This window comes from Struthio camelus, chromosome 10 (assembly GCF_040807025.1).
Source record: "Struthio camelus isolate bStrCam1 chromosome 10, bStrCam1.hap1, whole genome shotgun sequence".
Classification (NCBI taxonomy): domain Eukaryota; kingdom Metazoa; phylum Chordata; class Aves; order Struthioniformes; family Struthionidae; genus Struthio; species Struthio camelus.
In genome coordinates this window covers 6,311,272-6,325,735 of record NC_090951.1, presented here as the reverse complement: position 1 = coordinate 6,325,735, position 14,464 = coordinate 6,311,272, and the positions used below count along the sequence as shown (strand labels likewise).

General features: G+C 40.8%; 1 protein-coding gene across 1 annotated transcript; it reads left to right on the top strand.

The window, feature by feature from the left end:
* Positions 1-4,596: 4,596 nt before the first annotated feature.
* Positions 4,597-7,674, top strand: PPP1R3E (protein phosphatase 1 regulatory subunit 3E). The gene has a single exon (XM_068956054.1). It carries the CDS (start codon positions 4,708-4,710, stop codon positions 5,668-5,670), a length of 963 nt encoding a protein of 320 aa, XP_068812155.1. The 5' UTR covers positions 4,597-4,707; the 3' UTR covers positions 5,671-7,674.
* The last annotated feature ends 6,790 nt before the right edge of the window (positions 7,675-14,464 follow it).

Genomic DNA, 14,464 nt, shown 5'->3' with positions numbered 1-14,464 from the left:
GCATATAGAACAAATGCCTCATTCAAGGCTTACAAACTGTCAATGTAAAATGCCAGTGTCAGACTCGTGTAGTTACATATGATTATTAAACTCGTGGCTTAGTCTAACGCCACATAGTTCATCAGCTTCAGAAGAGCTGCACAGACGTAAATGAGAGTAGAAGCTGACCTTTTGAATTCACATACTGAGTCACAACTTCATCTCAAAGCTGATGTAATTGTAATGCACTTCACCTTTACATCCATTTTATCGTCCTGCAAGTCTCATTACTAAAAATAAACCCGTTCTGGAAAGTTAAAGTGGACATGTGACAATGGCCACTTTGGATAAGCCCCTGCACGCAGACACTCCTCTCTCCCTATTATGGATCCATCATGTTTCTGCCTAATGCTCCCGGCACCCACCATCTGCTTTCTCCTGTATTACCTGGAGTCAAGGCAATTGGTAAATACAATGAAAATTCATGGCTTTCAGTTATTTGGCATTTATCTTTACAAATAACTTAAATCTTAACAAAAGACCAGACAAGATGCCTCTGTTCAGTTAGCTGGAAATTCTGAGACCTCAGACTGATTCTAAACCCAGTCCGGCACTGCAGAAATGTCAGATTCAGTCAGTGCTACATAGGCAGAACATAAGATTGTCTTTAAAATTTTTGATGTCAGCTGGAAGATGCAGAAACTGGCCCAAAAAGCTATTAGGATAATGTTATTAAGATGAACTTTTATTATATGGCATGCTACTTAAATCTGCAGACAGGAAAGGAATCTGTAGGAATCAAAACAATGCCTGATTGCCATTGTCTAACTCTCTGAAGATTAATTGTAATGTAAGACCTCCAGCTCTTCTTACACCGTTAACAGAGCAAAACTATCTAAAGCGAGTTCCAAAGAGGAGACCACAGCAGAAAATATTAGAAAATTAGTAACATTTTTTAAATTTATTACCCCAACGCTAATGAAAGGTGGAAACAAGAGGAATGTATATCCTCAGTGACCGAGCAGAAGCAACAGATCTAGTTAGATCTTTGTACAGTAAACTGCACATTTTACTAGCAATCTTTTTACATTAAGACTGCTCTATTCCTGCTGAAACCTTCAAAATCATCTTGTCATAAAGATACTATTTTCCAGTAAAAGTATACTGGGCATTTATTTAAAGGGGAAAAGTCAGAATTAATGATTTCATAATCAGCTTATTCTTGACAATGTATTTCAGAAAAGAGCCTTGGGTAGTGTCCCTAATATAGCACAATAAAAAAAACAGACAGTATTAGACTTTTAAACTTACACGTTTATTATTCTGTGAACTAAACAAAGATAGATGGAGATATATGGATGTCTACCAGCCCATGTACTAAGTCACAGTTCCTGTAGGTATGGTAGTGTTTGTCTGGCTCTAAGCATGTAAGCATTTGCTGTGTGTAAATATTTATAGCAGACAAAACCGAAAAAGTGTCCTGATATAAATGAAGATGTCTGATGCTTTCCATTATGAATTGATACCACAGTCTCCACATCATAAAAGGATGCACAAGGCTGCAGGCTTTTTGAGGGAATATCTGTGTTTATATTTGTTAAATTCCAGTGTCTGAAACTGTTTCATGTACCATGTATTTCTTAAATTCATTAGATGAGAAAAAAAGGAAAGAAGACAAGCCTACTAATAAGGACACCTTCAGGAGAGGTGAAAGATGTGGGTAAGAATCCCTACAGCTTCACCCTTGGCAAGTGAGCGAAGGGCAAAAAGAAGGCAGTAGCACATCTCCCATGGCAGATGCAACAAAACATCTTGGGACTGTTCAGATCAAGCACCTCAAGTGAGAGAGAAATACCTGTATTACAGATGCTGGTGATCCTGGTGGAATTTTGTGTGTGACAGTCCTCAACAAGGTCAAGGTTGAGGTGCTTGTACATGCGCCAGAACTTCAGGTGTCTGAAGGAAACTGTAAGTGAAAATGTGAGCACCTCCAGGGTTGCCTGGTGAGTTGATGTTTTGATGACTTAAGTACCATATATTTCTCATTTTTTAAAGCATCTAACTGCTTTCTTCAGCTTTTGAACGGGCAGTGAAATTCTTTACAGTGGGCTGCATTTGTATCTTACTGATCAAGTCTCCTTCTACCTTTTTTCCCCAGTATACACATACCCATTCAGTATTCTCATTCTCTTGAAAGGCAAAGGAAAGAATCATCATGGTTTACCCGATGATAACTAGAGCTGAACTCAACAGAAACTTCTGAGCAGTGTTGTTATTATGAGTTATCACCAGTTTAAATGGGTGTCCATTTACATCTAGAGTTGCTTTGACCTGGCTAGTCCAAAGCTTACCATACTACTTTTTGCTTTCTTATAACATGATTTTTTCATGGTTTATGCGAGTCATTGTTTTACATACTTTGGGGAATCTGTATTTCCAACTTGACTTACATGAACTACATTGGTCACAGTCATCAGAGAAGGGAAGAGGAATGTGGGTTTTTTGTCCTGTGAAACATTACCAAGGGTGTGGGGAGCAAACAGGAGGCTTAAAAAAGCCAAAAACCAAGAGTATTACACAAGTTTAAGATAAGAAGAAGTTAGGCAACTAAAGTTACCAGAAGAGGGGAAGCTGAATGCTACTAGGACATCCCTATTGTGTAAAGTACAGAAGCTTAAATGGCCCCAAACAATTGTCCTCAGTGCATATCACTTTATTGCAAAGACATCTCAAAAAGCAACTGAAAACATCTGTATGTGAAATCAGATTGAAGCCGATTGAGTTTATTAGTTCTGATAGTTTTACAATAGTTTAAAAAATGCAAAGAATTTATCATGTTAATGTGAATAATAAGGTTCTTACTGTTCAGTGTTTTTCAAGTGAAATTAGCTAACATTTGCAAAAAACAGTGTTCATTCCTTAGAACATTTTCATTATGACAGACAGAAATTACTAAATTTTTTTTTTAGCATGTAACCTTAAATCCTCTTTTAACAATTATTTGAGCCTGTTCTGTTTCCCCCCATAATAAAAAAGAGTAAATGAAACCAAATATGAATTTTGTTTTCTTGAAATACTCATTTTGGGGAGGAAGGAAAGGGGAAGAGGCCTAGTGAATCTTTTCTTTGGATTGCATTAAAGGACAAGTAAGACAATTTTAAGATATTAGGGTAATGAAGTCAGATGTAATCCTTGGGGTCATTCATTTTTTCAAAAACTATGATTATCCTGTGAATGTAAGCCAGTGACCTGACAAATCCCTGGGAAGTATAATGGTGTCAAATTTAACACCGTCAAGCATATTTTTTCATTCCCTACTTATGACACATCGGCCATGAAAAAGATTTGTAACCTATGAACTATTTTCCTACTTACTAAGAAAGGACTTACAGTTGTTTTCATGTGAGGCAATGGAAAGCTTTTCCCTGTGTTTTAGTAGCTTTTTAAAAAAAACTTGGTCCTTATTAGGTTTAGTTGTCCCATTATTAATCTCATCAGCCACATTTCCAGTGCCTGGCCTTTCAAAGGAACACCAAGTGCTGCAGATAAAAAAAATTATGAAGGAGTAGAAGCTCCTGCTTAGAAGTTAAACCAGAATCATATGTCAGAACAGTTCGAATACAGTCTTTATTTCATAGCAGGATCATTGCTTTTAATGCAATTTACTAAGTAAAAATGAGTACCAGATTACGGACGGTCTGCAGTGAAGCGGCTTTCTAAAACAGTATTTTAGCTGCTTGAACTGCCTGCACCACAGTCTGGTTTTCATTAAAATATAATTCATTCGAATATTGTTTAGTAATTATTAAATTATCTTCTGAAAAGAACAAGCACTGCTCATGCTTTATAAACAGTCCTCTGTTTTCAGACTGGAACTGTTTTTACTACAAATGGAAATCTGTAGCACGACTGTGGCAGGTGCATTTTATTCGGTAGATGTACTGTAAACGCATTATAGCAGATTAGCTGGATTTCTTCCTTTAAATGTACACTGCAAGATCCAACTTGCAAGCCAGCTGTTTCTTATCAGCCTGTTTAATCTTCCAGAGCCCGGCTTTGCTTCTTCCTTTTAGCAGCTATTTCTGTAACGGATCGGACGAGGAAGAGCGCCGCAATGAGTTTTAATGCTTCCACCGGGGAATCCCTCCCGCCTCCTCTTTCTGGATGAGATCCTCGAGGAAAGACCCAGAATACAGAGAAGAGGAGGAGGAGCAGGAGCAGGAGGAGCGGAGTAACCGCGACATTCGGGAAACAGGGCGAGGGGGGGCAGCCGGAGCGGAGTAAAAATAGGGAAGGTGGCACGGCCGCCGCCGAGGCGGGCAGAGGGGTGGGTGGGGAGCTGGAGCGATGGGGGAGGAAGGATGATTCGCGGCGTATTTCCCTGCCCGACTCCGGCACGTCAGCAGGGAGCCGGAGCGTCTCAGCCCCGCGGCGCGCCGGGCCCCGCCGCTGCCCGCTGTGCACATGCCCCCGCCGGCGAGCGGCGGCCGGCGGCAGCGCTCGGCGGCCCCCGCGGGCGGCGGCGGCGCCGGGGAGCGGGGCGAGGCGGGGCGGCGGCGGCGGCGGGCTGCAGGCAGCGCGCAGAGCCCGCAGCGCGGCCGCTAGACCGCCGCGCCGTCCGCGCGCTGCAGCCGGGGAGGAGCCGGAGCCGGAGCCCCGCCGCAGCCCCGGGCCATGCGCTAGGCGCCGGCACAGCGCCCGCGGCCCGCCGTTCCCGCTTGCTCCCCCATGGATAAGGCAGGCTCGCTGCACACCTCCGTGCCCACGCCTCCGCCTCGCCTCTACCTGCCGCGCAACTTCAGCTGCAGCGCCTGCCTCTATGGCAGCCTGGCCGAGCAGTGCAAGGGGGGCTGCAGCCCCGAGGGCGAGGCGGCCCCCCCGCCCGTGGTGCGCGAGGCGGCCGGCGACAAACCGGCGGCCGGCGAGAAGCCTCCCCGCGGCCGGGAGCCCTCGCTGCCCTCCGTGCCGCCCAGCCCCACGCAGCGCCGCCGCGCCAAGTCGCTGCCCACGCCCGGCGAGCGCAGCCTGCGCCCGGCGCTGCAGCAGAGCCCGTCGCGCCGCAAGACCGTGCGCTTCGCCGACTCCCTCGGCTTGGAGCTCACCTCGGTGCGCCACTTCTGCGAGGCCGACCTGCCGCGGGTGCCGCCGCCGCGCCCCGCCGACCTCCTCAAGACCAGGAAACCGCCGGCGCTGGGCGACCTGGAGCCGGTGCTGTTCGGGCCGCCGCCGCCGCCGCTGGAGCCGCTCTTCCCGCCGCAGCCCGGCGCCAGCCCCGGCTTCGCGGAGCGGGTGCGGCAGCACAAGGTGAGGCTGGAGTGGGTGCGCGCCGAGCCGGCGGGGCTGCGCGGCGCCGTGCGCGTCCTCAACCTGGCCTACGAGAAGGCCGTGTCTGTGCGCTACACGCTGAACCGCTGGGCGAGCTGCGCCGAGGTGCCGGCCGCCTACCAGCCCTCGGGGCCGGCGGACGGCCTCACCGACCGCTTCTCCTTCCACCTGCCCCTGGGCGCCGCCGCTGCCGCCGCCGCCGAGGCCTCGCTGGAGTTCGCCGTGCGCTACCGCGTCGCCGGCGCCGAGTACTGGGACAACAACGAGGGCGCGAACTACCGGCTGCGGGGCCGGCCCCGCTCGCCGGCCGCCGCCGCCTGCCTCCCGGGGGACCCCGACAGCACCGCCTGGATCCACTTCATCTGAGCCGTTGGCGGCGCGCGGCGGCCGTTGGCGCGGCGGGGGGCCTCGCGCCTCCTGAGGCGACCCCTCCCCCCCCCGCCTCGCACCCGCTCTGTGGAAAAGCGGGGCGCGGAGGGCAGGCGGAGCGGTCCGCCCCAGCGCCCGTCCTCCGGTGCGGGGAGCCGGCTGGCCGGCCCCGGCCCCGCGGCCTCTCTCGGTCTGAGGGCGAGGCAGCTCCGGCGGCCGTGCCCGCCGACCGCCGCTGCCGCCCTCACAGGGGGGTCTTCGGCCCTGCGCAGTTCCTTCCTCTCCGGTTGCTCCTTTGTAAGTCACCAGAAGATATTTTTGAATTCTGCTTGCAGATAAATATAAAGGGTTTATATTTTCTATTTTACTAGCTGCGTTTAGGGGAAACCCCTCAGCCTTCCCTGAAGGCGTCATGGCCCGTCGAGGCGTCAGGTGTGTAAGTCACTAGCGTCGGGTAACGCCACCGCGTTGCACAGCGTCTGCCGCCGCAGGGTTGCTACGTTGTGTTATTATAACCAAAGCTGCTGCGAAATAAGGAGTTGAAGAGCTGATTTCTGAGGGAGGAGAGGCCGCAGACATTTGTAGAATTTCCTAGGCAGAATCAGGATCCAGGGGTGCAACCAAATCCTCTCGGGGTGCTGCAGGCCGAGACTGGCTGCTCTCGTGTCCACAGGATCAGTTCTGCAGGCGCAGAGAACAGTATCATAGGGCATCCTGTTTGCCTAATCCTGCTTAAGCAAAGCCTGGCTCCGGGAAGATGCTGGATCCTTGTTCAGAGCCCTGCTGATTGAGTGTCCAGGTGGACGGAGATTCATTTGTGTTAATTGCCCTGCCGGGTTAAGGGCCTTACTGAGGAAAGATTATGGTATTAAACCATAAAAAGAGAGAATACAGAAGATCCCCTGTGTGGCTTTATTTCTCATGCTACAAACACGATTTATGAGTTTAAGCAAAGATTAAAACAAATTTTTGGAACGCTCTTTTATATGTATGAGCAAATTTAGAAAGGCAGTAAGAAAACAGCATCACATTGAAATGCAGTCTGCTGAGAGATTTTTCAAAAATGAGTATTTTGTTTTAAAAATGGCTTGGTATGCTTTCGTAAAGGTTTGTCAGAATTCTGTATTTGCCTCAGTGCAGTTGCTCTCATAAGGCTTCTTGTGTTTGGGTCTGCAGGATTGTCATGACATCCCACCAAAGGAACCAGGGAAGGCAAGAATTGAATCTATAATTTTAGTTTGCATCCTAAGCAGCATTTTATTTCTGTTAACAGTTTGAGTTTCTTAGGCTCATATATCAGTGCAGGAGCTAGCTTTTCGAAAAACAAAATGCCCCACATTTTTCATAATAGTTCTAGTAAACCTCAGATTTGACAAAGCCAGCTAAATTTAGTCAAGTAGAAGAAAAGTCATATATTGCCATTTAAAAAGAGATTTATCAATAAGAACTTTGAAAATACAGAGTATGCTGCCTTCTGCCTTTAAAGCCATGTTTTTAATTATATTGAGAATGAACAGAATATTTTCCTTTTTTAACTTGCTTTTTCAGGAGTTCAGCTGAACACAGGTTGTACTGGTGCCAAATCTGAGTGCTAATTTTCAAAGACTTAGGCGTGTATGTGTTTGCAGAGAGGGATCTCTCTGTATTACTTCTGAGTTGTGTTAAAACTGATGGCAGTGTGATCTTCCTATCTGAAGGGCTGTAAGATCAGGCCTTTAACGTTTTGGGTCTTCTGTAGAATGCTTAGAAACGAAATATAATTTTAATCACATGTTTATGTTCCTCATAAGGACTAAGTATCCCAAAGGGCGTGATTTATGTCAAGTTCTCTTAGAACCTCTTGAGTTATGTGGGAATTGAGAGCGCTTTGTCTCCTCAGGGTCTGGTTCAGGCAGAATAATTAAACTCTGGGTTCTGGAAAGAGTAGCCTTTCTGTGTTATTGGTAGCTTGGTTTCAATTCCCAACTAGTTCTCTCATCCCTGTGTTTTTTTTATTAAAAACAGAATATAAAAGAAATATACTGTCAACATTCTATTGAGTATTTCACATTTTAGAATATTCAGGCCCTGATCCTGTAATACAGTAGCTGTATGTAGTACTAGTACAGATTTATAAAGCCAGGACTGTAGAACTAAGGTCTTAAATTGTTCATGATTAAGCGTATCGAGTAGTGTATATGATAAAGCACTAGTGTCTTTTAGCTAACCTTATTTAAAAGAGCCTTAATACTGGAGAGAAGAAGAAGGACCTGTCTCTGTTTGAAAGCACTTTGAAATCTGGTGAAAATATAGCCAAACTTCTTTTTATTTATATGTTGCAGCTTTCTACAACATCTTTGCTTGGCCTTTTTACCCCAATAGTAAACCAATAGCTGTTACTCAGGTTGAGGATAACACTGAAACTTTCTAATGCTGTTGCTTGGAGAAAAAAGTAGTTTCTATGCATTTTAGATTAACCAATGCTGTGACTTTGTTTATGAATATTTAACAAGACTTCATATTTACTATTTTTAATGGCTTTGGAAGCATAAACAGTTATCAAACCATTTTGAACAATGAATAACTTTAATTTTAGAACTTTCAAAATTCTTTTGCAGTGAATGGCAATTTTCATCGTAGTCTGATTTTTACAATATCTACAGGCCTGTAATCATTTTAAAAAATCTTACAGCAATTGTGGCTGAAATTTTAAATTTGGAATAGCTAAAAAGATATACGTGCATCAAGTATACTAGCAAGTTATACTATTATCCCTTTTTTAGCCTTACGCAGGTAAACTTACTGTTGCTTTCATTTGAAATTTCGGGGGGGGGGTTATATTTTTATTTTATTTATGGCTCCCTTTATCAACTATTAATCTGAAAATTAAACCTTTTAGGATGTGGCACGCCTACAAGAATGTTTTGCAAAACAGAGACTCCTGAGCTTTCAAACAGTTATGCTTGTCCTTAGCATGAAGTTTTGTGGGTAACTTTGTGGATTTGAACATGAACACAGATGTTTAGTGGTATACGGTGCAACTCCAGTAAAACACACAGTTTTCTAGAAGCATTTATAAACACTTACCTTTTAAAGCCTGAAAAGCTGATGTGGCCCAGTTGGCTTTGACTGGGGAATGCTACCAGTGAAGTCTGTGGGAGAATTATGAGGGGTTTTAACAGTAATTTACCACCAATATATGCCAGAGCTACACTGAATTGATTATACGTTATTTCACTTCTATGGCGTTAATTTATTTTCAAGCAAGATTTATTCAGATTTATAAGCACATGTTTAGTTGTACTGATTGTGGGTATTCTCCCCACCGACAGTGTTTATATATGGTTTCCAATCCTGTAGATTTCAGTCTGATGCTATACGTGGCTTGCTAGAAGCTTTATGATAAACAGAGATAAAATTATAAAAAAAGATAGCAAATAACAATTATTTCATACTTATATATATGATAACTTTGAGGGGAAAAACCTGTGCTGAACTGGATACTTTAAAAGCTGATGGGACGTTGATCATTTTAATGGGAGCAGGAGCAAGAAAATTTTCTCTAATTTGTATGTCTGAAGAATATAGTTCCGCCAAATTAACTGTCACTCCCAAACTAAAATATTTGAAATAATTTCCAGGAGGTCACTGATTTTTCAAGCCAGCCTTTTTCTGGAAAAATGTTGGCTCTCTGTTTTTTTTATTTACATGAATCAGCTAATGCAACCTTCCTTTCCAAGTGATACTGGAATGTTTAGGCAAGGCAATAATCCTTAGAGAGCATACTTCACTTTTAAGTGAATTATTCATTGCTTATGTCTTTGGAGGTGTAAAAATGTGTCTGTTACTTGTTGTGCAAAATTGTAGCTTTATGAAATGTGCCATGTTATTTTATGTGCAATACAACGATACTCTATACAGTAAGTCAAATTGTATTCTATGTCTGATACACATTGATGTTTGCTGCTTCGCACTTACTGATAGATTTTTTTTGCATGAGATTCTATGCCTTTTATGGCAATATTTTATAAATCTACCCTAATTGTTAGAAATCTTAATGGAATACCAGGAATCAGAACAATGAAGTAAGCAGAATTTCAGCTAGGTAAACATAATACTGTTCACTAGCATAAATAAAAAAATAACAATTGAAAATATACTGTGCTCATTTTCAATGAATTTACCTTATTTCAGGTAATTTTTTTCTCCTGTTACCATTTACAAATATTTTTTTCATATGAATGTGTGTGCCACGGTATCTTATTAAACAACAGAATAAGTACACGCATTTTAAAAAATTATTTCTGTGTATGTGAGGGGAAAATGTATCACTTGAATGAACAAATGTCTGTTCATGCATAAACATGAGCTGTTTACAGATACATGAAACATTTTTTTGGTAGAGCTAACAGGCAAACATCTGCTAATTCTATATTTTAATGTAAAGTAATCTGGAGAAATACTCATAATCTGCTTTCTAACATATTATTAAATATACATTGCAATCTTTATGTGCCTTTAAACATTTGCAAGTAAGAAATCTTATGTGTTCCCTGACTGCCCTGCCAAACTCCAGTAATGGCTTTCTCATTCAAATGCAATTTATAATACAAATATAATAATTAATTCTAATTCCTGACACATTTTCAGGTGTGCCAGAAATCTTGTATCTGTAGAAGCCAGAAGAATTTGATAACGTTTTCCTGTGTTAACAGTGAAAGACAATACAGTGAGAAACATGTCTTCCTGGTACACCTCTAAAATTATGTAGTTAAGTGAGAAAACCTGTAACCATATTTAATATAAGAAAATATTTATTGTATATATTCACCTCTTACAGATATAATTAGAAATATATATTCTGTGTGAAACCACAAATTCTAGTTTTTTATGAAACTTATTTGTGTAGAAGTTACCATTTTTTCAACTTTTACTATTATTTATCTGATGCTGCATAATGCATATTGTTAATACTTACGGATGGATTTAATCTGTCTGCACTGTTTGTATCATGAGATTAAAGTGCTCACTATAAGGAATATCGGAAGGAAACAACTTATTTTCAAATTATCCTGCATGGCTTGTTGGCAAATCACAGGTTATTCTGTATGCATTTCACGTGTACATGATCTGAAAATATGAAAGGATTGCTTATTGAAATGAAAATATTTTGAATGGTGAAATTAAGGCTTTATGAACATAAATAGTTTAAGGTAGGAAGTAAAAGTATTTTTCTTCTACAGCAATATTGACTAGAGTCTTATATGGAGCTGTTTGGGATTTTTTTTAAATGGAAAATGGTGACTTTTCAAAATTGAAAGATGTTCAGGGAAACATCTGTTTCATTAGGAAGGTTTTCTCAGGATCAGCTCATATAAGAGAATTGCCCTAAAATAGCTAAGTGATAAGAGCACTTCTTAATTTTGTGTATGGACTTGAATGTAGGTCTTCCACAATTAAAGTGAATAGTGAACTGTGAAACCATTGGCTATTCCTGAGGTTGGACTCTTTATTCAACTTTTAAACATTGCTTTTTAAACTATTCTATAGAGTGGAAGTTTGGACCTGAGCTTTCCTATCTTATCCTGTTCATTCAGCTCTTCTGGGTTTTGTTTGAGCTTTCTCTTTTTGAGAAAGGTCCAATTTTATTTTCATGCATCATAGCAAAATTCTTTTACATTACAGTTTTTGAGGGGAAGCAAAAAGCAGTTTTCCTTTCCATTTTAGTCTTTTAATATTAAACAATAGCATGCAGAATAAAAATGTGATTGACATAACACACACACTAGTAATTCCAAAGAATATAGCTATGAAAAATGTCATAAAATGTGAGATGTGCTTTTTTTTTAAAATGTATGTGCTTTGATTTAATAAGGAAGGCAAAAGTCCTAGTCTCTAGCGCAAGCATATTTATACCAGGGATTTTTTTCTATGCAATATTGTGCTATGCCTGTTTTTGTAGGGATTAGCTTCAGTGGTTACAGTTTCTGTATCTGAATGTTGTGTATAGAATATTCTGTTAAATGTGTCAGTAAACTTTGTCTTAAACAATATTATATTTTTAGGCTTTTTTTTGTCTAGTCTGACTTCATAAAGTCATAATCATTCTCTGTTAAATAATGGTAGCAAAACAATGATTCATAAAATTGGGTTATGAAGTCTTACGCATAAGACCTTTCTCTACTCGTTCACCTGCCAGAAAGAAAAATTGTTACGTTAATTTTGGGAGTTTAAAATTTTTTATCTCTGTATCATAGAAATAAGCTGAATTATATTACAGTTTTAAACTAGCAAAGCTTATGTATTTGCTTTTAAAGTTGAGCCCGAGCAGTAGAACGGAAGTTGGTTGGGATTACTCTAAAGTCCAGTTTCTAAACTGTGGTATAATGGATGTTCATACAGATCCTGTAAGTGGCTTCATGGAGGTGCACCCTCCCATGAAGTTCCTACATTTTAAGAGGGCTAAGGCATCATAGCTTGATATACAATGGGCTCTACTTGAATGCAAAAACGTGTCTGCCTCCCGATAGGAATCCCCATTGTAGTGCAGGAAAATTGACCACTGTGATAGAAGATTAACTATTCTTGAAACAATTTAAACCAACCTAATTCCTCTCATACAGTGTTATACAAATTGTTTTTCTCAGTGATGGCAATGCTGCCCGTTCAGGACAATGTCCTGTAACATGCAAATTTTTGTTATTGTTGTTACTTTGATTTACCTTGACTTTGTTTAAAAAAAAGTTGTTTCTTAACTTTGAACTGGTAAGCTGCTTTTTGTTGTAGTTTCTTCTGCAGTGTGTACACACAGCACTAAATGTTTATTTCTAATGTTTGTAAAAAATAATGTAATGTCACCAAAAGTTCAGAATCAACTTTTTGTAATAATGCCTTGTAATTTATCTAGCCTTACTGTATTTCAGACTATTTTCCACTAAAACTGTATCTAGTCACTGGTTGTCACAACTATGAAAAATATATATTTATAAACCTGTAGCTTCTATCTGTCATTAAAGATGAATAATACAAATTGTGATCATGTGGTAAATATAAACTTGTTTTTTAAAAGAAAAAACATGAGTTCCTTTTGGTTGACAATTAAAAAAAAAAATCTTTTATCCGTAGTACACATAGGAAGACATTAGGTGATGTACCTGCACACCTGAAGACAAGCATTTAACCTTTGGGCCAAATTTTCAAATCGAGTTGTCTTCAAGCAGTCTCCTTTAAGCGTGTTCTGTATGGGAACTGCTGTATGCTGAGTTCTTTTGGAAATCTGTTTTTCTAGTTTGTTGTAAGTAGGTTCACTGTTGTTCAAGAAGATCGAATGAGATTATTGGTTGGCATAACGTACATAGCTAGCTTTGTAGTCTTGTATCTTTAACACAATTTGCAGACATAGCCAGTATAGCGTTCTGTAGTTCAGAAAGAGATGCCTATATTTTGTTTGTGGCCCTACTCCTTCCCAGTTTTGCATCATTACAGTAGCTAGCAGCAGTTGGAACATTCTCAGGGTAGTTTCAACACGTAGCTGCCAAAAGCCAGTTGTGGGTACTAGAAGGTACAGGAATACATCTTTCTTGGAGCGAGTGGCTGTAATGGAGGGGATTCATGAGGTACATGAAAAGATCTGTAATTTTTTTTTGTTGTATTAAAAAAAAAAAAAAACAGTTTAAATTGTCCAGTGCTGAAGGACCACTTAGACTACAAGGAAGCTTTCTAAGCCCCGTGTATACTGAGTAATAACCACATTAGTGTTCTCTCTTTAACCAACACATACTTTCTTCCTCAGTGGTGATGGAGAGTTGAGGCTAACTAGATACTAGCTAAATGAATCTTTAAAACTCTTGCAGAAAGTCTTTCCTTGTCAGCTGTTGGGTTCAGAATACTTGTTTTTTGAATTGTTATAATGCACTAGTTTTCGGTCTTCGAGTAGACAGCACCTTATCGTATAGTGTCAAGAACAGAGATCAGCTTTTCGTAGACCAAAACTTTTTAGCCCTTCTGTATGATAAAGATAGAAACCATATAGTCATAGAGAGAATAAGTTACATATCTGCTCTCATAGATTTAGTACAACTTATTTTTCTATACAGCACAACTTATTTTACTATAGTCTCTCAGAAATGTCTGCTTAATTGTCTGTATATTATTATTAGTTTTCCCTGATGTCTTTCGAAAGGCCAAGTAAATAAAATGTAACCCCAGATTTCTTTTTTTTTTTTTTTGAGGGAATGTTTTCTGATTAAATGTCGATCTAATCTTTTTGTTTGAGTAAAAGCAAACTCTTAGCTCACATAAAATACAGAATCTAGATCTGTTTTCTTAAGGTGCCACTGTATAAATTTGAGAGCATAATAATTAGAATAATAGAATGTAATTTCCCTATTATCTTTGGTAAGGCTTATGCTTTGAATATAAAACTGCAGTTATACTTGAATGATCCTGAAGTTATAAGATTACAGTTTTGGGTTAAGATTATGATGAAGTGACAGTGTGCTTTTAAATGCAAAAAAAAAAAAAAAAAAAGGCATAGTTTTAAAATATTGTTCTCGAGTGAGACTATGTTAGATTCTCTATCTGAAATAGTACTTCTGTAGATCACGTAGAAGCAGGGGCATACATCCAAAAAGCAGGTGGTAGAGAAAGAGCAGGTGGAGCATGTTGTCCATCAGTTACCTCTTTTTGCCACATCAATGCATTGGACACGTGTGCAGTTATTCCGAAATTGTACTCCACAGGGTAAGTTACTAGACCGCTGGGGTAATGCAGGTTTCTTTAATTTGGTCTGCGACAGAACTGGAAAAACTTC

Coding starts and splice junctions, on each gene's coding strand:
- PPP1R3E (XM_068956054.1), top strand. CDS start 4,708: ATGGATAAGGCAGGCTCGCTGCACACCTCCGTGCCCACGCCTCCGCCT.